General features: G+C 42.8%; 1 protein-coding gene across 1 annotated transcript in view; it reads left to right on the top strand.

The window, feature by feature from the left end:
- Positions 1-23,894, top strand: part of CPSF3 (cleavage and polyadenylation specific factor 3) — a 50,692-nt gene that overhangs the window by 12,035 nt on the left and 14,763 nt on the right. The window contains exons 2-12 of the mRNA XM_073611140.1: positions 3,089-3,152; positions 8,615-8,712; positions 10,192-10,320; positions 11,317-11,494; positions 12,171-12,260; positions 12,598-12,748; positions 14,181-14,356; positions 15,225-15,383; positions 19,761-19,907; positions 20,240-20,392; positions 22,692-22,800. Of these exons, the coding sequence (XP_073467241.1) occupies positions 3,089-3,152; positions 8,615-8,712; positions 10,192-10,320; positions 11,317-11,494; positions 12,171-12,260; positions 12,598-12,748; positions 14,181-14,356; positions 15,225-15,383; positions 19,761-19,907; positions 20,240-20,392; positions 22,692-22,800 (1,454 nt within the window). The remainder of the gene's footprint in view (positions 1-3,088; positions 3,153-8,614; positions 8,713-10,191; positions 10,321-11,316; positions 11,495-12,170; positions 12,261-12,597; positions 12,749-14,180; positions 14,357-15,224; positions 15,384-19,760; positions 19,908-20,239; positions 20,393-22,691; positions 22,801-23,894) is intronic.

Genomic DNA, 23,894 nt, shown 5'->3' with positions numbered 1-23,894 from the left:
TGCTCTGTATGCTGACTGTACCCCCCCCCCATACTGTTCTCTGTATGCTGACTGCACCCCCCCCCCCATACTGTGCTCTGTATGCTGACTGCACCCCCCCCCCCCCATACTGTGCTCTGTATGCTGACTGCACCCCCCCCCCATACTGTGCTCTGTATGCTGACTGTAACCCCCCCCCCCCATACTGTGCTCTGTATGCTGACTGTAACCCCCCCCCCATACTGTGCTCTATATTCTGACTGCACCCCCCCATACTGTGCTCTGTATGCTGACTGCACCCCCCTCCCATACTGTGCTCTGTATGCTGACTGTACCCCCCCATACTGTGCTCTGTATGCTGACTGTACCCCCCCATACTGTTCTCTGTATGCTGACTGCACCCCCCCCATACTGTGCTCTGTATGCTGACTGCACCCCCCCCCCCCCATACTGTGCTCTGTATGCTGACTGCACCCCCCCCCCCATACTGTGCTCTGTATGCTGACTGTAACCCCCCCCCCCATACTGTGCTCTGTATGCTGACTGTAACCCCCCCCCCCCCATACTGTGCTCTGTATGCTGACTGTAACCCCCCCCCCCATACTGTGCTCTATATTCTGACTGCACCCCCCCATACTGTGCTCTGTATGCTGACTGCACCCCCCTCCCATACTGTGCTCTGTATGCTGACTGTACCCCCCCATACTGTGCTCTGTATGCTGACTGTACCCCCCCATACTGTTCTCTGTATGCTGACTGCACCCCCCCCATACTGTGCTCTGTATGCTGACTGCACCCCCCCCCCCCATACTGTGCTCTGTATGCTGACTGCACCCCCCCCCATACTGTGCTCTGTATGCTGACTGTAACCCCCCCCATACTGTGCTCTGTATGCTGACTGTAACCCCCCCCCATACTGTGCTCTGTATGCTGACTGTAACCCCCCCCCCCAATACTGTGCTCTGTATGCTGACTGTACCCCCCCCCCCAATACTGTGCTCTGTATGCTGACTGTACCCCCCCATACTGTGCTCTGTATGCTGACTGTAACCCCCCATACTGTGCTCTGTATGCTGACTGTAACCCCCCCCATACTGTGCTCTGTACGCCGACTGTACCCCCCTATACTGTGCTCTGTACGCCGACTGTACCCCCTATACTGTGCTCTGTACGCCGACTGTACCCCCCATACTGTGCTCTGTACGCCGACTGTACTCCCCTATACTGTGCTCTGTATGCTTACTGTAACCCCCCCCCATACTGTGCTCTGTATGCTGACTGTAACCCCCCCATACTGTGCTCTGTATGCTGACTGTAACCCCCCCCATACTGTGCTCTGTATGCTGACTGTAACCCCCCCCATACTGTGCTCTGTATGCTGACTGTAACCCCCCCCCCATACTGTGCTCTGTACGCCGACTGTACCCCCCTATACTGTGCTCCCCCCCGACTGTACTCCCCTATATTGTGCTCTGTACGCCGACTGTACCCCCTATACTGTGCTCTGTACGCCGACTGTACTCCCCTATATTGTGCTCTGTACGCCGACTGTACTCCCCTATATTGTGCTCTGTACACCGACTGTACTCCCCTATATTGTGCTCTGTACACCGACTGTACTCCCCTATATTGTGCTCTGTACGCCGACTGTACTCCCCTATATTGTGCTCTGTACGCCGACTGTACTCCCCTATATTGTGCTCTGTACGCCGACTGTACTCCCCTATACTGTGCTCTGTACGCCGACTGTACTCCCCTATACTGTGCTCTGTACTCCCCTATACTGTGCTCTGTACGCCGACTGTACCCCCTATTCTGTGCACCAACTGTACCCCCTATACTGTGCTCTGTACGCCAACTGTACTCCCCTATAATGTGCTCTGTGCTGCATAGTCTCTCATAGAACTCCCAGACTGTGTCACTCTTGAATGTTGTTCTTGCTAGTTTTAACTATTATTTCTGACATATATTTAGTATTCCTTAGTCCAGAGGTCTCCAAACTTTCTAAACAATGGGCCAGTTTACAGCCCATCAGACTTTAGGGGTGGCCAGACTGTGGCCATTGGAAGTAGAAAAGGTCCCAACGTCTTTGGGAAAGACAATGTCCTAGCTTTGGTGTCATTGGGAGGAATTGTGCCCCATCTTTGGAGTCAGTGGGAAGAATTGTGCCCCATCATTGGTGTCATTGGGAGGAATTGTGCCCTATTATTGGTGTCATTGGGAGGAATTGTGCCTCATCATTCGAGAGAGTGGGAGGAATTGTGCCCCATCGTTGGTGTCATTGGGAGGAATTATGTCCCATCATTCAAGTAAGTGGGAGGAATTTTGCCCCATCATTGGTGTCATTGGGAGGAATTTTGCCCCATCATTGGTGTCATTGGGAGGAATTTTGCCCCATCATTGGTGTCATTGGGAGGAATTTTGCCCCATCATTGGTGTCATTGGGAGGAATTTTGCCCCATCATTGGTGTCAGTGGGAGGAATTTTGCCCCGTCATTGGGAGGAATTTTGCCCCATCATTGGTGTCAGTGGGAGGAATTTTGCCCCGTCATTGGGAGGAATTTTGCCCCATCATTGGTGTCAGTGGGAGGAATTGTGCCATGTCATTGGAAGGAATTTTGCCCCACCATTCGAGTCAGTGGAAGGAATTGTGCCCTGTCATTTGATCCATTGAGAGGAATTGTGCCCCATCATTGGTAGGAATTGTGCCCCATCATTTCATTGGGAGGAATTGTGCCCCATCATTTGATTTCATTGGGCCCAATATTTAGTGTCATTCTGAGGAATTGTGCCCCATCATTGGTGTCGATAGGCCCAATTGTTGGTGTTAGTGGGAAAAATAGTGCCCCATCATTGTGAAGAATTGTGCCCCTTCACTGGTCTCAGTGGGGAAGCCCCATTGTTAGTATCAGTGGATGAAATAGTGCCCCGAGGGCCAGATAAAAGCAAGCAAAGGGCCGCATCTGGCCCCCAGCCTGCAGTTTGGAGAACACTGCCTTAGACCAAGCAACCCTAGATAGTGATCTAGTCTGTCTAAGTACTTATTATACAAAGATGTCATTGTCCACTATTTTATCAAATATCTTCTGTTTAAATATTTTTTGCACAGGGGAGCTGGACAAGAAGTTGGAAGGTCATGTATTATTTTAGAATTCAAAGGAAGAAAAATTATGGTAAGTGAAATTATTGGGGGCTGTGTGTGTTTAAAAATCCTGAGATCTAAGGCATTCCATGTCTTCTTTAAAACCCCATTGAAGAAACTGAACTACATGATCCAATGGGAACAAGATTTTCAGGAAACCCTTGACCTTTGTGGAATGGCACGCAATATCAGAAACAGCATCTCGATCGCTCATTAATACCTCCATTATTGAGGCTAACTATAAGGTCTTATTGAGATGGTATATGGTACCGGCTAGACTGGCCACCTTTGTACTCGGAGCCACCTCTAAGTGCTTTAGGGGATGCGGCCAAGTGGGATCCACCTATTACATATGGTGGACATACCTTAAGGTCAGGAGATTTTGGATCAGGGTTTACAATTTTATATATGCTTTTACCCTGATTATGCTGACGAAATCAGCAAAACACGCGCTCCTGGGTGGCAGGATAACGGAAGCCTCCAGATTCCAAAGAGGACTTCTTACATTTATATTTATTTCAGCTAAAATAACTATAGCCAGAAATTGGAGATCCGCTGCCCTGCCATTTGATCAGCTTAAACACAAAATGACGTGGCTTAAGTTGAATGAAAGGTTAACAGCTATAGCAGAAGATAAGATGAAGTTGTTTCACAAAGTATGGGATCCATGGACTAGATACCTGACAAATGATCCCAGGACGCCCACGGAGTCGCAGTCCCCCCCCCCCCCCCCTTAACTTTCCTTTCTCTGCCCTCTCCTCTGCACCTTTTCACTACTTTGTTCTATCCTCCCCCCCCCTTTTAATAATTTTTAATTATTGGGTTTCGATTTTTGTGTCATTTGTTATGTTGTTTCTCTCATTCATCCTTGACAGACCATTACCTACTTGGGCTATTGAGGGAGATACCCGCGCAACTGGAGCCAGACTCCCCTGATAGTCAGATGGGGAGCTGGTTCTTCCCAGTGGGTGGAACATACCTTGGGGTCTAGGATTGGAAATATACTTTAGGTCATATATACTGTGGTACTGTGCACAGTTTAAAATTCTTAGGTGAAAAAGGCATATATACCACACTTATCTAAGTAAAAATGTTACAGTTAACATCAGGAGATGATAATGGTCCATGTAAGCTACAAGAGGAGAAATCTTCAAGTATGTTATAAAAAAAAAAATAAAAACTATTGAAACATAAAGCCCCATTGAGCCTTTAGTTTATATAGCTAAAATCATTCCAGATATATCTAAACAAATGGTGTTCAATGTCTTAGAATTGGTTTTCGTTCTTAAGCAGGCACCTGCCCTTGCTGTCTGTGGGGAGGCAGTGGCCTCATTTCCCCTACAGAGTAAAAACCATAGAGAGTAAGGATCTTGTTATAAAGAACACTGGCAAGGGAACAGTGTTTCTACTCAGGCTTTGGCTCCTTTCTAAATAAAATTAACTGTATGACTTTGCCCACCTTTTGTTTTAATGTACCTGAAATGTATTTAGCAGTTTTAAATTGAAGGTTCATAAGGACTGCTTATCCTTGGTATCCAGTTTTTGCATATGCCTAGCTAGTGTGTAGCACGAATTACTGGGATTTTGTAGCAGCAGAAGCTTGTCACCAAACCCATATTCAAATCATTTCTTCCATACAATAAAACAGATTTAGAATGTATATGTCTTACATTAACTCTTTCTGTTGTGTTTTTGTATGTATATGTAGTAATTATATAAATTGTAACTCCACTTTCATTGGGAAAAAAATTATAATATATCAATTGCGATTTGATATTGTAATTACATTTTATTAAAAATGTCCTTTATTTTTGCAATCTGCAACACTGTAATTTTCTGTAAAATTAAATATGGCTGCAAACAAATGAACACTGCCCACACCTATAACTGGCCTTTGTAGCAAGGAGCACAAGGAAGGGCAACGCATGTTAAACAAAACCAGGTGAAGCTGGGAATGCAATATGGCTACCTGGAGGCGTTCTGTACACAGATGGTGTACAGAAGGCCCCCCCAGATATGAAATTTCCTGCTTGTGTGATTGGCTCACTGATTTTCTCAGAAGTCTGCAGTATGATACAAGTTGGATTTTGGCATCCCCTGCAACAAAAATGTAATTTTCGATGAGATACTCCCAAAGGGAAATCACATCTAAAGGGATGCAGACCCTGTCAATTTCCTCATTAGAGTCCTGCAGGTGTAACAGCTGATTGAGAATGATAAAATCACTCCCATAAAGATTCACACTTGTACACAGACAAACCGCTATTTCTCTAAGCGTCTTCCAGAACAGGCCATGAGACCTAGGGCTCCTCCTACCAGGACAGGAAACACGTTAACCCCCACCAGATAAAAGGGCGGTTCTACAGGCCCCATGTCAGTATTCTCGAGAACCATTGGACATCCCTGTAAAACACATGCATAATACACATAACTTCAAGACCAAACCGGGTGGGAATCCGGCTGTCCTGGAAGACTCTCAGAAAAGGAGTTACCGGTAAGTCTAACTCAGCTTTTCTCTGTCAGCATTAGTGTTTCCTCCGAACGGGGGGGGGTGGCGCGATTGTGTAACATGTTTCCTGGAACTGGTTCCCCTAGATCTCATGAGTGTGGCATTTTGGGGTGGTATTCCTACCTTCTTCTTAGGTCCCAGAGCGGCACATCCACCACGGGAGTAGGCTTGTGGCTGCTGTCCCTGCTTCTCAGTGCATGGGGAACGCCAGCACCGTGGTGTACGTCGGCGCTCCGGTCCACGAGCTGCATGGCGGTAGTCGGCTGTTCTCTCCCTGTTAAACAGCGTGGCTGGAGTGTGCAGGGGAAGATAGGAAGCCGCGCACATGAAGGGGCGGAATTTATGCGTTCCAAGCTGGCCCACAGGAAGTACACGGCAGGGGCTCTTCCGGGGCGTGTGACATCGTCAGCAGGCGCCGGAGACTCTAGTTCCTGTCTCTAAATGGCGCCAACAGGGACACTAGGAAGCTGGTGTTTAAAAGAGTGAAACCCGGCAGAGACTGCGGACCACTACAGGGGCAGGATGGACTCCTCTGCCATACCTGCACAGGCAGCGGAAGCAGGCCCTAACACCAGCACCTCACAGGTAAGCCTGAAGTGTATTTTACTTACTTGCACATCCTGTGAGTGTTCTCCCCATTGTAACCAGTAGGGACTAGGTGAAGGGGGCACATTTTTCCTTTCCTCCTGCACAGGGTGTAATGGAGGCTCAGGGGGAAGAAAGAGCTTCATCGAATCGGAGAGCTTCTAGTGGTTCAGAGAGCCTTGCAAGCATTTCAGACAGAAATCAGGGGTCACAATCTCCAGATTCTATCCGACCAATATTGATACGATTGCTTACCTCAAAAAACGGGGAGGTACGAGGAGTCGGATACTTCATTCTATCGCCCAGGAGATTTTATCATGGGCAGGAGGGAATCTAGCCTCAATTACAGGAGTGCACCTGAAGGGGACACAAAACTGTCTGGCAGATTATCTCAGCTGCTACCGGGTATGTCGGGACAATTGGTCCCTTCATCCTGAAATCTTTGTGGGTCTCACGACAGATGGGGATGTCCTGAAGCGGACCTGTTCACAGATCAGAACAATCCGCAGAGAAGTTCTTTTATCTGAACCCAGCGGATCCATCATTGGGAATCGATGCTCTGGCAAATCCGTGGCCATTCAGCCTCTGTTACACCTTCCTGCCAATCAGGCTAATTCTGGAAGTTTCTTCTAGAAGAAACAGATCTCCTCCTAATAGCCACTTTCTGACCCAAGAGGTCATGGTTTTCCCTGTTACAGACTCTGGTGTCAGAGCCTCTACTGAGTCTTCTGAAGAGAGAAGACTTATTATCGCAGGGTCCAGATTCTCACCCACAGGTGGTTTCCTTAAGCTTGACGGCCTGGTATCTGAAGAAAAGATACTAAGCTCCCAGGGGTTCTCTGACAAAGTAGTCAAAACCCTGGTTAAATTGCAGAATAGCAGTCACTAGAGCCATATATTCCAAGGTTTGGAAGAAATTTAACTCATGGTTATCTGAAAATCAAAGATTAACTCATGATGTTCCTTCAATTTTGGAATTTTTTTTTCAAGAGTGTGTCTACAAAGGTCTTTTCAGTTAGTACCTTTTAAAGGTACAGGCGGCAGCTGTTGGTGTTTTTCTCCAATTTTCTCTCTTGAAAAATCCCACTGTAGCTAGAGTCTTCAAATCAATTTCTAGGTCCAGGCCAGTAGTGGTTAGAAGTTGTCCAACCTGGGACCTGTCCCAGGTGCTTCAAACTCTGGTAGAATTCCCTTTTGAGCCCCTAGAGGATATTTCAGTTAAGTTACTTACCTTAAAAACAATTTTTCTTGTGGCAATTACCTCAAAGGTTAGTGAGTTACAGGCCCTATCGGTGAGGGAGCCTTTCCTCACAATTTTTGAGGATCGGGTTGTTTTGAAAACCAATCCAGGATTGCTGCCTAAAGTGGCCAGTACATTTCACAGATCCCAGGACATTGTACTGCCAACCTTTTGTAGTTCACCAAAGGGTGACCAAGGAAAAAAAATTGAGTTTTTTAGACGTGAGAAGAATTCTTCTTGTCTACCTTGAGGTCACCAAGACCTTTAGAAAAACAGACGCCTTGTTTGTCCTCTTTTCAGGAGCACACAAGAGAAAGAGTGCATCTAAAGCCACCTTCTCTAGATGGATAAAGCAAGCTATTTCTGAAACTTACACAATTAGGGAAGTTCCTCCGCCTTTTGTCACTGCGCACTTAACAAGAGCCTTGTCTGTGTCTTGGGCTGAGAGAGCTGGAGCCTCACCGGAAAAGATTTGCAGAGCTGCTACATGGTCCAGTTTTTTGACCTTCTTTAAACATTATCGCCTGGATCTCTTATCTGCTGAGAAGCAGGCATTTGGTCGTAAGGTCCTTCAGGCAGTTGTCCCTCTCTAAACTGGTAAGTTCTGGCTCATCGTCTCATGGGCTGTCCTAGAAGATGCTCAGAGAAAAGCTGAGTTAGACTTACCGGTAACTCCTTTTCTGAGAGTCTTCCAGGACAGCCGGATTCCCACCCGGTTTTGTCTTGAAGTTATGTGTATTATGCATATGTTTTACAGGGATGTCCAACGGTTCTCGAGAATACTGACATGGGGCCTGGAGGACCGCCCTGTTATCTGGTGGGGGTTAACGTGTTTCCTGTCCTGGTAGGAGGAGCCCAAGGTCTTATGGGCTGTCCTGGAAGACTCTCAGAAAAGGAGTTACCGGTAAGTCTAACTCAGCTTTGCTTCAGAATAACAAAAGGTAGGAATCTGCAGCAACGTTTGTTAAAATCCCTGCAATGTACATAGATCATCCAAAGGGGCATGTTTTTTTCTCAACAAAAGTGGAGTTACTCTTTAATAATAATTTAGTTATAACAATGCCATGTTGCAAAAAGATTCCTGAGAAAATAAGCCATATCTTCAACTATATAGTGCTCTTCATTTTAAGCTGCTAATTTATTATTTTGTTTCCTTTAGCTGGATTGTGGGATTCACCCTGGCTTAGAAGGAATGGATGCCCTCCCATATATTGATTTGATTGATCCTGCAGAGATTGATTTACTTCTAATTAGTCAGTAAGTAAAATATTACTGGTGAGCCCACCAGGTTGGGATATAAATAAAACATACATTTTAAGTTTGGTGTTGTGTTTTTTGTTTTTTTTTTGTTCTCATGAACATTTTTCTCCTCAGGAACCAAAAAAAAAGGGTCAACAACCATATTTCTAAGTTAGGAGATTCATAGATGAGTAGACATTGAAGGCCTAATGCACGAGCACTAAAGAATTATAAAGTTGAAGTTCTGTGCACCTAGCTATCAATATACAAGTATGTTGTCATAAGTCAGTGTTTTTACACTACATTGCTCATTCTTATGGAATTTCCAAGCCAGAAGTAGGTATGTACGGGCTTTCAAGTGGCATGAATGGATATCATGGCATGCATGTGTGGCAGGAGCAGAGCCCAGCTGGGAGAATAATAAAGAAGAGTACTCCCATAAGAAGATACTTCCAGTGTACGTACAGCAAACAATTCTAATTTATTATATAATTTATCAGTATATAGTCAAACTTACCTGCTCTGTGCACTCGCTTTCCACAGAGCAGCCCAGATCCTCCTCTTTCCTCCCTCCACCCTCCCTTTTGAGTGCTCCCACAGCAAGCAGCTTGCTATGGGGGCACCCAAGCCGAGCTGTAGCTCCCCATGTCTATTCGGACCCAGAGCCGTGGCCTGACCCTGCACCCTCTCTCTTCTCATTGGCTCACTGATTTTGACTGACACTCAGTGTGAGCCAATGGCGCTTTGCTGCTGTCTCAGCCAATGACAAGGGAGGGTTCCGAACAGCCGAGTCTCTCGTACAACAAAGCTGCATCGAGATGGGCTCAGGGAAGTATTAGGAAGGCTGCTGCACACAGAAGATTTTTTTATCTTAATGCGTAGAATGCATTAAGATAGAAAACCTTATGCCTTTACAATCACTTTAAATGCTGTCTATTTTTCTGTTTCACATGTAACATACAGCCTTTCTGAAAGGCATTTACTTTTATTACACATGGAATGGTCTTAAGATTTGACAGCTTTTTAAATGAGTTTCCCATTTTGTCACTTTTAAAATAAAATAGAGTTGTATGCTGTGAGTACGCTGGAAGTATCTTCTTTTGGCATATATTAAATATAAGAATTGGAACAAATGAGCAGCAAAACCTATGCTGCATTCTGCAGAGTGACAACACAGTAGGATTTCCTGGAGCAACTACTCTTGGCACTGGTTTATGTCTCCCTCTAAAGAAATTTCTATTGTGCTTCGTGTCAAAAATGATGCTGTGCAGCACCAAGTGTGCAATACAGCAAATATCAGTGCAATACGGACAGTTAAGTTTGAGATTTGGAAGTGGTGCTTGGAGAGGGTTTTGGGTCTTGATTAAAACAGGTAAACTAAAAGTACAGTTATCCTTTTTAATATTTAATTTGTTTGTATACATGATGTTAGTGTTTCGTTAGGTCAAGAAAAACATTGTTCAAATAATGGTAATGTTTATTTCTGTCCCTTGCTAGTTTCCATTTGGATCACTGTGGCGCTCTACCTTGGTTCCTCCAGAAGACCAGCTTTAAAGGCAGAACTTTTATGACGCATGCCACTAAAGCGATATACCGATGGCTTCTTTCTGATTACGTAAAAGTCAGGTAATTTACGCCAATACTATATGTTTTTTTTGTTTATCTTTAGTCAAGAGTTTTTGTAGCAATACAAGGTAGGTTACAGCTTTATGTCTGTAGATGCCAGCTAAAACAGAATTATCGACAACTGAAATATCCTGATTGGGTAGCACTGACTTTTTAAGATTTAAATTTGCTTACTATTTTGACCTAACAAAAAATACATGAAAAGTTGAATTAACGCCATACACCCTCCCCACCACTCCCTGTACTTACCTCTGTGGTTAATGAACTGTCAGTGCCCACACAACCGCTGCAGCAGTCTTGGGATTTGAAATTCCAACTCGTCTGCATCTTCTCTCTGCAGCGTTTACAGAAACAATCAGAACAATTTTTATTGATCAGCACTGGCACAGAGCATTGCTCTGATTTGTCCCAGAAGCGCTGCGGAGAGAAGTGGAGAAGAGTGGGGAAAAGTATAGCAGGGACCAGGGGGGAAGTAGGATGGTGTATAGTGTTATAGTGTCATCATTTTTTTTTCTAAAAAGGTAAACTAACCCTTTAAAGATAAGAAGGTGACATGAGCTCACACAGGCAGTGTGTTTATGCATACTGCTTGTGTGAGCTCATGTCACCTTCTTATTGTGTGTGTGTGTGTGTGTGTGTGTGTGTGTATGTATACATATATGTAATATATATATTTTTTTTAATTTACACACACACACACACACACACACACACGGTAAATTGGTTCTTGTGTATTCTACACATACAAATGTAGCCTCTCACTTGTGACCTACTATAAAGTAACATTGTTGCAGTTGATTATTAGAGGAGAGGAGACTCTCCTTCCTGTGGCAGGCTGATGACATCTCAACCCAGAAGGGAAATGTAACTGGAATGATTGTTAGTGATAACAATGATGATTTTTTATGAAAAATTATACTGCTGATTTATAATGTGATGTCATCATTTATTAATGGAAAGGTCCATTTGCACAATTTGCATTTTTTTGTTTTTCAGTAATATTTCTGCAGATGACATGCTATATACAGAGACCGACTTGGAGGAAAGCATGGATAAAATTGAGACCATTAATTTCCATGAAGTGAAAGAAGTAGCTGGAATCAAATTCTGGTGTTACCATGCTGGCCATGTTTTGGGAGCTGCCATGTTTATGATAGAAATTGCAGGTGTCAAAGTGAGTAATTTATTGCAGGAAAGCTATGTGTTTGGAAGACTTTTTATTAATTTTTTTGTTAGTGAATATTTTGGAACCCTAGGCCATCTTGCAGCTGTAACCGCTATTTACCTATTGGAGTACTAGTGGAAGTTTTTCCTTCAAATATTCTTTGGAGTAATAGTACTATACAGGGTTTTGGTATTTCTCATCCTCTTGCATCCCTGCTAAAACTTGCATATTCATGCTGTTTCAATGAGGGATTTAATCCACAGTTTTGGGTATTAGTCTGCACCTGCAAAGGTAGTGGATAACAAAATCATGTCTCTGAAAATAGTTACTTTTAAGACTTGACTATATAGCTATGGTTTTCCTTACTGGTTAAAAAATATGCTTTTGCAGCTAGCATTTGTAGATACCAAAGTGCGTTCTTAATTCAGTTAGCTGGTAGGAATGTATCAGGTCCTGATTTTCCATTTTATTTTAAACTTTCAAATTGTACAGCCGACAGTCTTATGTTTATAATGTGCCCAGCTATTCGCTATCTTGTCTCCAAAGGTAAACTATATTCTTGTGCATGTTTTTACTCATCCTTCAATCTCTCATTCAGATGTAAAGGAACATAATCACAATAGTGTCTTCTATGTTCTAGTAAAATTAAATTGTTTTTGAAGTTTTAATTCCTCTGATTTTCTAGTTGCTATACACTGGTGATTTCTCCAGACAAGAGGACAGACATCTAATGGCAGCTGAAATCCCAAATATCAAGCCAGATATTCTCATTATTGTATGTATTGCTTTATTTTAATTATTTGTGGGGTAATCATAACATGTCTGACGTGTTTATGTGTAAACAAATAAGTGTGCTAGACCATGGTTATTGGAAATATGATTAGGAGAATATCTGCTGTCGTAGCAGGGACCTAGTCCTAGATAATTATTATTTTTCAAAACAAAGTGGTCAGCCAGATTTGAGTGTCACAGTGACATTAGTTACTAATAGCATAATTACTGTGCATCTTTCATTACTTTATGGGCCTTGTACGTTTGATAGGTGGGTTTACAATTTGTAACTTTTTCATTACTTTACAAGAATGCTAAGACCCTTTTGTGTCTGTTTGCAGGAGTCCACATATGGCACACACATACATGAAAAGCGCGAGGAGAGGGAAGCACGTTTCTGTAACACTGTGCATGATATTGTAAACCGAGGAGGAAGAGCCCTCATCCCTGTGTTTGCTCTGGGGAGAGCACAGGAACTTCTGTTGATATTGGGTATGGCAGATATTCGATATAATGTTTATATAAAAGAGGCAAAATCAAATAACAAAAATGGTCCTAAAACTCTGCCTGAGGAAAGTTACGGGGGGCTACCTTTGTTGGCCTTCTGAAAATGTCAGTTGCTTGACTGTTATACTGACACTCTAGGTTCGATTCATTATTTCTCACTGACCAAGAACAATTGTGTATATGTTATTTTCTGTGTTCTCCAACAAAAAAGAAAAGGGTAATCAGCTTGGGGGGCCAGATGTGGCCTGCTGCTTGCCCTTGGGACACTATTTTATCCATTGAACCCAACAATGGGGCCTCACCCCCCTACTGACACCAATGAAGGGGCACATTGCCTCCAAATGACACCAACGTTGGGGAGCAATTTCTCCCAATGACACCAACAATGGGACCCAATGGCACAAACGATAGGGCACAATTCCTCACAATAACACAAACAATGGGGCACAATGACACCAGTGATGGGGCTCAATTCCTCCCACTGACACCAATGATGGGGTACAATTCCCAATGAAACAAACAATGGTGCGTTATTTTTCCCACTGACTTTGGGACCATTTCTACTCCCAGTAGCCACAGTCTGACCCCCCTAAAATCTGAAGGATCGTAAACTGGCCCTTTGTTTAGAAAGTTTGGAGACCCCTGCCTTAGAGTGTCAAGTGATAGAAATCCTGCATTGGAGCATTTGTATTGACACTTCTGTAACATTGTTAAGTATTATTTTATTGTCATTAGTCTCTCATATGCTATCAGCATCAAACTTGAATGGGATATGCAAATCATTTTTCATGATAGGTACTCCTTTATACTATACTATTATAAATGTTCATTTCACGTCACTAAAATGTTCTTAAAGTGGTTGAAAAGCCTTAAGGTTTTTCACCTTAATACATTATGAAAACCTTCTCTATTGCAGCTCCCCTCAAGACCCCCCCCCCTTTTTTTTACCTGAGCCTGATCTGATCCAGCGATGTGCATGAGCGCAGCGGCTCCAGCCGTTGCCGCTCTCCTCATTTCTCCTCATTGAACAGATTGATAACAGCAGGAGCCATTTGCTCCCGCTGCTATCAATCAAAAGCTGTGATGCCAGGGCCGAGTCCTGTAGTCTGTGTCAATGAATGCAGCAGCAGTACTTGAGCGAACCCGTACAGGTGCCCCCATGGAAAGTGGCTTTCGGTGGGGGCACCTCATGAAGAGGAAGGGCATGGAGTGCCGGCAGGGGACCCCAGAAGAAGAAGATCGGGGCTGCTCTGTGCAAAATGGTTGCACAGAGCAGGTAAGAATAGGCATGTTTGTTATTTAAAAAAATAAATAAATCAAACGTTTACAACTACTTTAAAGTGTTAGTACTATATATGATCTGTACTGTATTTCTATAATAATCACGGTTTTATGTTTTTGTATGTTTTTCCTTTAGATGAATACTGGCAGAACCATCCCGAGCTCCACGACATCCCTATCTACTACGCCTCCTCTCTGGCAAAGAAATGTATGGCTGTCTACCAGACCTATGTCAATGCCATGAATGACAAAATCCGCAAACAGATCAACATCAACAACCCCTTCGTCTTTAAACACATCAGCAATCTCAAGGTTTGATATTTAGAGCCATGCATATTTTTGTTTTTAGTTTTTCTTCAAGTGGCTTAAAGTGTATATCTTGGTGTCCGAGGAAAAAACATTCAAAAGATCTCCTAAGTAATGCACATTCCCTTTTATTTGTCTCTTTAAAAATGCAAGTACAGAAATATACTATTTGTAGTGTAATTAAACCCAAAAACAAATATGTATTATCCCAATCGGCCATAACTTTATGACCACCCACCTAATATTGAGTAGGTCTCCCTGTATGCCACCCAAATGGCCCTAACCCATTGAGGCATGGACGCCCTAGACCTCTGAAGGTATTCTGTGATATCTGGTGCCAAGCCATAAGTAGCAGATCCTTTTAAGTTTTGTAAGTTTCAAGGTGGCACTTGCTGGGGAATACTGTTTCCATTAAAGTTTATACTTGGTCAACAACAATGTTTAGGTAGGTGATATGAGTCAAAGTAGCATCCACATACATGGTAGGATCCAAGGTTTCCCAGCAGAACATTGCCCAATGCATCACACTACCTAGGGTTTATGCTGTCAGCATATAGTCAGACCTAATTTGGCCTACATATGAATGCTTGAAAAAGAAGACTAGAAGTGTTACACAAAGCAGCCAATCAGATTCCATTAAATCTGCTCAATTGAAACAATTTATGGCAGTATGGAAAATGGTGGGTTTTGGCCTTTGGGGCAGCCACTAATTTGTGCTGAGAAATATTTGTAATCTGAGAGAAACTGTAAAATACAAAATTTATTGCTACATGAGATCCTTTGAAAATTACGTTCAGAATTTTATTTGAAGTTTGTTAGAAATCATCGTTTGTATTTCCGTCTATTAATGTGTATGTTGCATTTCTATTTTTAGAGCATGGATCATTTTGATGACATCGGGCCTAGTGTGGTCATGGCCTCCCCTGGTATGATGCAGAGTGGTTTGTCCCGCGAGCTGTTTGAGAGTTGGTGTACAGACAAGAGAAATGGAGTCATTATCGCCGGATACTGTGTAGAAGGCACCCTGGCAAAAGTGAGTAAATGAACCATGCACTCGGCATGCCTGCCATTATGTTTAGCATTTATTAATCCAGCTAGAGGATGATGATATCAGAATTGTGCTGGAACTTCCTATTTCCTAATTTGAAGTTTGGAATAGATCCCCTTTTAAGAACATATTGCCTAAGTAACCCCTTTCTGTCATTTTGAGAGCATTGCCTGACTTTATAAAGAGACACTGATGTACATTTACTATTTATATATAATATTAGTAAATAAGAATACATAGATCACAGGTACACCTCTCTTTAGTAAATTAGCCCCGTTGCCTGAGGTGGATATTTTTAATAATCTTTTGACTGCTAAGAGCGGGCCATATAACATACACTGAAGAGCTGTAAAGATTTTTAATGTATTACCTAATTCTAATTTTGTGCATATACTGTACTGGGTATGTACTGTATCCATTGTATGCTGCTGCCAAGGCTTGTGTGACTTTAAAGTATATCTTCATAGTTGGTAAGGTTGAATAAAAACACGGGTCCATCCAGTGTTTATGCGTTTGTCGCTACCAATTTCCATATCCATAAACACTTAAAATGGCACTACAAACCAATAGCGCTACTTAATTCATTTTTAACATTCAAAGCAAACTCCCCCATCCATTAATGTCTCCATGCTTTATTTTGCTGAGAAATCACTTTGAACCCCCCCCCCCCCCCCCCCCCTACCATTTCTGTCTGTGACCATCTTAAGGACAGATGATTCATGTTGCATTTACTTCCTGGAATCCATCTGCCCTTAGCTAAAGCATGCAGATAGGATGGTGTGCTCAGCTGGGAAAAACCCTCCTACTCTCCTGAAGACTCCTGGGATGCATGACATTATTTGCCTGGGCATAGTTACATAGTTAGGTTAAAAAAGGACACAAATCCATCCAGTTCAACCATAAAAAAAAAAATTAATTAAATTAAAAATATCGTACAATCCAATATACCCAATTCTATACCCACAGTTTATCCAGAGGAAGGCAAAAAACCCCAGCAGAGCATGCACCAATTTGCTACAGCAGGGGAAAAAAATTCCTTCCTGATCCCCCAAGAGGCAATCGGATTTTCACTGGATCTTCACTGGATCAACTTTACCTATAAATGTTAGTACCCAGTTATATTATGTACATTTAGGAAAGTATCCAGGCCTTTCTTAAAGCAATCTACTGAGCTGGCCAGAACCACCTCTGGCGGGAGTCTATTCCACATTTTCACAGCTCTTATTGTGAAGAAACCTTTCTGTATTTGGAGATGAAATCTCTTTTCCTCTAGACGTAAAGAGTGCCTCCGTGTCCTCTGTGTTGACCGTAAAGAGAATAACTCAACACCAAGTTCACTATATGGACCCAGTATATATTTGAACATGTTGATCATATCCCCCCTTATTCTCCTCTTCTCAAGAGTGAATAAATTCAGTTCCTCTAATCTTTCCTCATAGCTGAGCTCCTCCATGCCTCTTATCAGTTTGGTTGCCCTTCTCTGCACTTTCTCCAGTTCCCCGATATCCTTTTTGAGAACTGGTGCCCAAAACTGAACTGCATATTCCAGATGTGGTCTTACTAATGATTTGTACAGGGGCAAAATGATATCTCTCTGGAGTCCATACCTCTCTTAATATAAGAAAGGACTTTGTTCGCTTTGGAAACCGCAGCTTGGCATTGCATGCTATTATTGAGCTTTTGATCTACCAAAACCCCCAGATCCTTTTCCACTACGGATTCCCCCAGTTGTACTCCCCCTAGCATGTATGATGTATGTATATTCTTAGCACCCAATTACATAACTTTACATTTCTCAACATGAAACCTCATCTGCCACATAGTCGCCCAATTAGAGAATGCATTGAGGTCGGCTTGTAAATTGGAGACATCCTGTAAGGACGTTATTCCACTGCATAGCTTGGTGTCATCTGCAAAGATAGAAATGGTACTTTTAATCCCAGACCCAATATCATTTATAAAGGTATTAAAAAGTAAGGGTCCCAGCACTGAACCTTGGGGTACACCACTGATAACCCTATTCAGAGTTAGAATCATTAACCACTACTCTCTGAATTCTGTCTTTTAGCCAGTTTTCTATCCATTTACAAACTGATATTTCCAAGCCTGTAGACTTTACCTTACACATGAGCCGTGTGTACGGAACTGTATCGAATGCTTTTGCAAAATCCAAGTATACCACGTCCACTGCCACCCCTCTGTCCAAGGTTTTACTTACCTCTTCATAAAAAGAAATCAGGTTTGTCTGGCAACTTCTGTCTTTAATGAATCCATGTTTGTTGTTGCTTAAAATGTTTTTTTTTTTTTCAGCAAGAACTCGTCTATGTGGTCTTTTATTAAACGCTCCAGTATCTTCCCGACTATAGTAGTTAAACTAACAGGTCTATAGTTACTTGGTAAAGACTTTGATCCCTTTTTTAAATATAGGCACCAATAAAAATGATAAAAATTTCATTTGGGTACAGTGTTGTATGACCGCGCAATTGTCATTCAAAGTGTGACAGCGCTGAAAGCTAAAAATTGGTCTGGGCAGGAGGGGGATTTAAGTGCCCAGTAAGCAAGTGGTTAAACTTGTTGCCCATGGGAATATACTTTACAGTGAGGTCCCAAACAGTCTTTTTGAAGAATTCCCATTTCTGTTCCGTGTTTATCAATGCCAATATTCCCTCCCAGTCTAAATCCTGGAGAGCAGCCCTCATCCTTGAAAAATTTGCTCTCTTGAAGTTAAGTGTTTTTTATCTTTCCCGTATGTATTTCTTGTTTACAGCTAACATCAATTGCAATCCATGTTATGATCACTGCTACCCAGGTGTTCCTTTATCTGAACATTAATAATAAGCTCTGCATGGTTTGAGATTACCAGGTCCAACAGAGCTTCGTTCCTAGTTGGGGCCTCAATAAACTGGACCATAAAATTGTCCTGTAATAGGTTTATACATTTTTGCCCTTTAACTGTCTCAGCAGTGCCATTACTCCAGTCAATTTCTGGGTAGTTAAAATCCCCCATTATCACAGTCCAAGCCCTTGCAGCCCTTTCCATCTGTGCAAGGAGCTGAGTCTCCTCCTCCTCATTAACATTGGGTGGTCTATAACAAACTCCAATAATTAACTTTGAACTACGCACATCTATATGCAGTTCCACCCATAATGCTTCAGACTCATCACACTCTGCATCAACCAGGTCCTCTTTCACACTTGCCTTGAGATCACTTCTCACGTTTCCTTTTTGAATGAATGAATAATTTGTATAGCGCAGCAAATGCGAACTGAATCGCCTCAAGGCGCTAGATCTGTCCTGTGTTGTCCAGCTTTTTGGAAGAGGTAGGTCTTGAGTTTTTTCTGAAGGCCTGATGGTTTTCTTCCATGCGGATGTAAGTCGGTAGAGCGTTCCATAGCCGTGGTCCTTGGATTGTGAATCTTCGTTCTCCCTTTGATTTGTAGCGGGATTTGGGATTTTTTACCCTGTCTCTCCGAAAGAGTGCATAGCCAGGAATATTAATAGCCCAGTCATGTGAGGATTGAAGCCAAGTTTCAGCAATACCGATTTACATCATGGCTCTCCTCATGCACCAGAGCTTCCAACCTATTTTGCTTGGCAGACTTCTGGCATTGGTGAACAAACACTTTAATGCGCTATTACATTTTGCTCTGGTGTTTTTCATATCATTTTTAGTAGTACAAATGGCACTATAGTTTCCAATGGCTGTTTGCAACATAGGAACTTTCTTGTCACCTGCCATAACCCTCTCCCCATCTATCCCCATTCCACCCTCCATTAATGTCTGACCCCTAACTGACCTGTCTTCCCAATGTAATTCTAGTTCACCCTCTCCCCTTAATCCTGGTTTAAATACTCCTCCAGCCTTCCCATAAACCTCTCCCCCAGCACAGCAGACCCTCTTCCATTCAAGTGCAAACCGTCTTTAGCATATAGGTTGCACCCCAATGAAAAGTCAGCCCAGTGCTGACTTAGAAAGCAGGAAGTAACTGAAGAAATGTTAAAAAGTTTAAAACAAGTAAATATTATATACTTTCCTATCTATTTCATAATGCTAGCCGTATAAGAATTACAAATAATCAGTGTTGATTGAAAGAGCAAAGCTTCGCTTTTAATAGTTTTTTGTTTATTTATCTACACTACTTGCTTATACCACGAACTGTAGAGAGGTGTTCCACATCTTTACCATATATAGCTATTAAAATGTATATTTTTCACTAAAAATATATTCCAATATATATTAGAGGCGTTTATGCATACAAATTTGTGGATACTACCTTTTTAAACTTTCAATCCGTATTTACGCATTTAAGCAGGTGTGTGAAATATTAAATAAACATTGTTATTGTAATATCTTTCCTCAGCATATCATGTCTGAACCTGAGGAAGTCACCACCATGTCTGGACAGAAACTGCCTCTAAAGATGTCTGTAGATTACATCTCATTCTCAGCACATACAGACTACCAGCAGACCAGTGAGTTCATCAGGGCCCTCAAACCTCCCCATGTGGTAAGTGAATCCCCATGCTGGTGTATACATCCTGTGCCTTGGCAGCATAATCTTCTTTTTAGACAAGTAAAAAATAATGGAAAACCCATACAAGGGGGAATCAGTCTTCAATACTTTTCTACTGGAAGCTGCAATTTTGTGACTTGCAAGCTATATACTATTTCCAGGTCAATCATCTGACCTGGTAACTCTGAACTGGTTTTTCATTACCCCATAATGAGTATAAAACTTTTCAAACAGGACTTTACTTCAATGACAGATTCCCCTTAGTAAAAGTTATTTTATTGGTGGCACATAATATGTAGCATCCAATGGAATCCCTTGTTTTGCAGATCTTGGTACATGGGGAACAGAATGAAATGGCCCGTCTTAAAGCTGCAATTATCCGGGAATATGAGGACAATGAGGAAGTTGATATTGAGGTTCACAACCCCAGAAATACAGAGGCAGTGTCTCTAAACTTCAGAGGAGAGAAGCTAGCTAAGGTAAGGTATGATACATGGTGGGCTAAAGCACCACACACTACTTTAAGTGATGGTAATGGTGTCCTGTAGAGCTAATTAACTGGCATGATTTGTTTCATGATGTCTCCTAGGATGGTTTTCTCCTCAACTCATTAGTTCTATTAGGAATTGGGTTGCCCATAACAAGAGGTTCACATGAGTCTGAGTCTTCTCACATGTTGGGAAATTAGATGGGGAAAATCTACAGATTTCATTAAAAAAATTTGATACATGCAAAAGAGATACCCGTTGTTTCTATTAATTTACAGCTGTTCTGTACACTGTGTGTTCACCAAGTTCCATGCTCTGTTCCTGCTTTCCCTGAGTATTCCTGTTATAGAGTACCTGGGTGACTTACTTCCGAGGAAGATATCTGCTTTTCTTTTGGAAACCAAGCTGTCCTGAACTTGCAGAAGTCAGCCCTAGTCCCAACTCAGAGGTTGGACTATTTAGGTCTGACCCTGGAAACCATCCATGCGAGAACGATTCCCCCTCCAAGCAAATATCTTGCTCAAGACTCTGACAAATCCCTCTATTTCGCTTTTGCATGAGGGTTCTGGAAAACATTGTAACCTCTTTTGAGGCAGTGCCCTTGCCCAGTTTCATTTCAGGCCCTTCCAACAGAATAATTTAGTGGCATGGGGACAGGTGGACACAGTCATTGGATTCCCAGATGCCTTTACACCTCAGCATATGAGACTCCGGACTGGTGGATCTCCTCACAGAAGCTGGAGATAGGGAGGTCCCTCCAGAACACCTCTGTTCTTGAGGGACCTGACAACAAATGCTAGCCTGGCAGGCTGAAATTAAATTATGGCCATTTCCTTGGTCCATGGGAAGTGGTCCCCACAGGAAAGTTCATTGCCCATCAATATTCTGGATTTGGGGGGGGGGGGGGGGGGTTCGTTTTGTTCTGCTGCATTGGTCATTGCAGCTTGAAGGGCCTTCCTGAAAAGTTTCAGTAAGGCAACCCCACGGCGGTGACATACATAAATCGTTAGGAAGCACCAGAAGTCTGGCTGCTAAAGAGGAAGTGGATCGCCTTCAGCCTTGGGTGGAATATTGTGCTCCTGCACTGTCCATGTCCGCAATTCAGGGGTAGAAAATTTGCAGGAGGATTTTCTCAACCAACAACAACTGCCTTCCAGGGTGTGGACTCTTCACTTAGAGGTGTTGAAGGAACTCTGACAATGGGAGAGAATCCTAGATGTGGATATTCTGGCATTTAGGTTCAATCAGAAGCTCAATAGGTTTGTCTCCAGGACCAGGAATCCTTGCGTGTTCAGGGTGGATGCTCTGTTGACACTGTGGGACCAGGTCTCCCTAATTTATGCCTTCCCATCATTACAGCATCTACCTAGTCTGCTTTGCTGAATTCAAGTGGAAGGAATTCTGTTGCTTCTGATCACCTGGCCCAGGAGAAGATGGTACTCTGACATTGTGAACTTGTAGCGGACAACCCTTGGACCCTTCCGATTTAACCCAACTTCCTGTTGCAAGGGCTGATTTTCGATCCTTCTTTGCATTCTGCTTTAATGGCATGGCTGTTGAAACCAGGGTCCTGAGAGACGAGACAGTCTCTGTTTTAGTCATTCCTACCCTGCTGAGAGCTAGGAAGGCGATTTCAAGGAAAATTTACCACAGGACTTGGAAGTTTGCTTAGTGTAAATCTTGGGGTTTTCATCCTCGTAAGAATGTTGTGGGCAGAACCCTGGATTTTGACATATGTCACCCTTCCATGTACTCTTTGCTGCAAAGGCCAGTTATAAGTGGGGGCTGTGGAATACTGGTGAGGGGGCGCACTGGACACCTTTTCTGCCAATGTGCCTGTAAGTAGGGATGGGCTCTCTCCAGACTTACCTGCCCTCTATCCATTACAATGAATGTGCTTCCACTGTGGAGGCTCTCAAAATCTAGCGTTAGGACTGCAGAAAATACTGGGGTGCTGTAATGCGGCTCTGCAGCTTACGCATGTATTTGCAAATGTGTGCAAACTAAACCACTATTTTTTAATCATACTGTTGGACAGGACAATTCGGTTGGTTGCAGGCTGGTTGGTAAGTTGAGCTGAGAATTTTCTTTGGTTTTGTTTGACATGCTTCACCCTTCCGTGTGGGGGCAATGGTCATTTGTACGGGTTTTTTTTTTTTGGTTTTTTTTGCAGAGCCTATAAAGATAAAACATGGGAACACGTGCATGTATTACAAAGATGTACTGTACTTTTTTTTTTGTTTGTTTGTTTACCAATTTTTTTTTTTTTTTTTTTTTTAATTTTAAAAAGGTGATGGGCTCTCTTGCAGATAAGAAACCAGAACAGTGTCAAAGAATTTCGGGAATCCTTGTTAAGAGAAACTTTAACTATCACATCCTTTCTCCAAATGACCTTTCCAGTAAGTACATATGCAGAATTCTGCCTTGTAGTAGTCCTGAATATATGAATACCTGTGTTTTCCATCATAGGTTATATTCTGAAGTTTGTAATATATCAGACATTCAGTTTGCAGGTCATTTTTGTATTGTACAATGCAAAGTTGCATATTACCCTTTAACCACCTCAGTACTGCCATATTGCAAAAGAACTATGGGAAGGTGGTTGTCCTTTTCTGGAGTGCCATTTTTTAATTACACTTAAAAAAGAACTTTACCCAAAAGGGGAAGTTGTGCTTGTTTGCATCCACCTTCTGTCACATTTGGCACTTTTTGGGGTGGAGTAGGTACCTGGTTTTGACAGGTTCCCACTTCTGATTAGATACGCCGCAGCGATCTGAATGGGAATTTGCACCCCCCCCCCCCTCCTTCACCCAATGCCTTCTGGGACACATCCCAAGTCCTAGAAGACTGCGGGACAATTCGCACAGCACAGCGCGGCTAGCGCATGCACATTATGAAACTGGCCTTCGAAGCCGCAAGGCTTTACTGCTGGTTTCCCTTACTTTAGGATGCTGGCACTTGGACCCAAAGCCGATTAAAGAATCGGCTCAGGTGAGGACATCGCTGGATCCCTGGACAAGTAAGTGACCTTATATTAAAAGTTAGCAGCTACAGTATTTTTAGCTGCTGACTTAAAATTTTTTGTTGGGAGCCTGGAGCTCTTTTAAAGACCTTTTTCTGTTTGAAATCCCAAGGACATTATTTATTATTATTATTATACACGATTTATATAGCGCCAACAGTTTACGCAGTGCTTTACAATGTAGAGGGGGGACAGCACAGTACAGTTCAATACAGAAGGGCCCTGCTTGTAGAGCTTACATTCTAAAGGGAGGGGGTGGTGGTACAAAAGGTAATCGATGCAGGGAATGATTTGATGGGGGGTGGCTCGGGGACAGTTGTTAGGTGGGTGTGGGATAGGCTTCCCTGAATAAGTGAGTTTTCCCTGAATAAGTGAGGTAAATGTGGACAGGTTAGGGGCTGATCGGATATACCAGGGCAGGGAATTCCAGAGGATGGTAGAGGCTCTGGAGAAATCCTGAAGGCGAGCATG

Source organism: Aquarana catesbeiana, unplaced genomic scaffold, assembly GCF_042186555.1.
Source record: "Aquarana catesbeiana isolate 2022-GZ unplaced genomic scaffold, ASM4218655v1 unanchor211, whole genome shotgun sequence".
Lineage (NCBI taxonomy): Eukaryota > Metazoa > Chordata > Amphibia > Anura > Ranidae > Aquarana > Aquarana catesbeiana.
The sequence above is the reverse complement of the archived record's forward strand: the minus strand, read 5'-3'. Positions and strand labels throughout refer to the sequence as shown.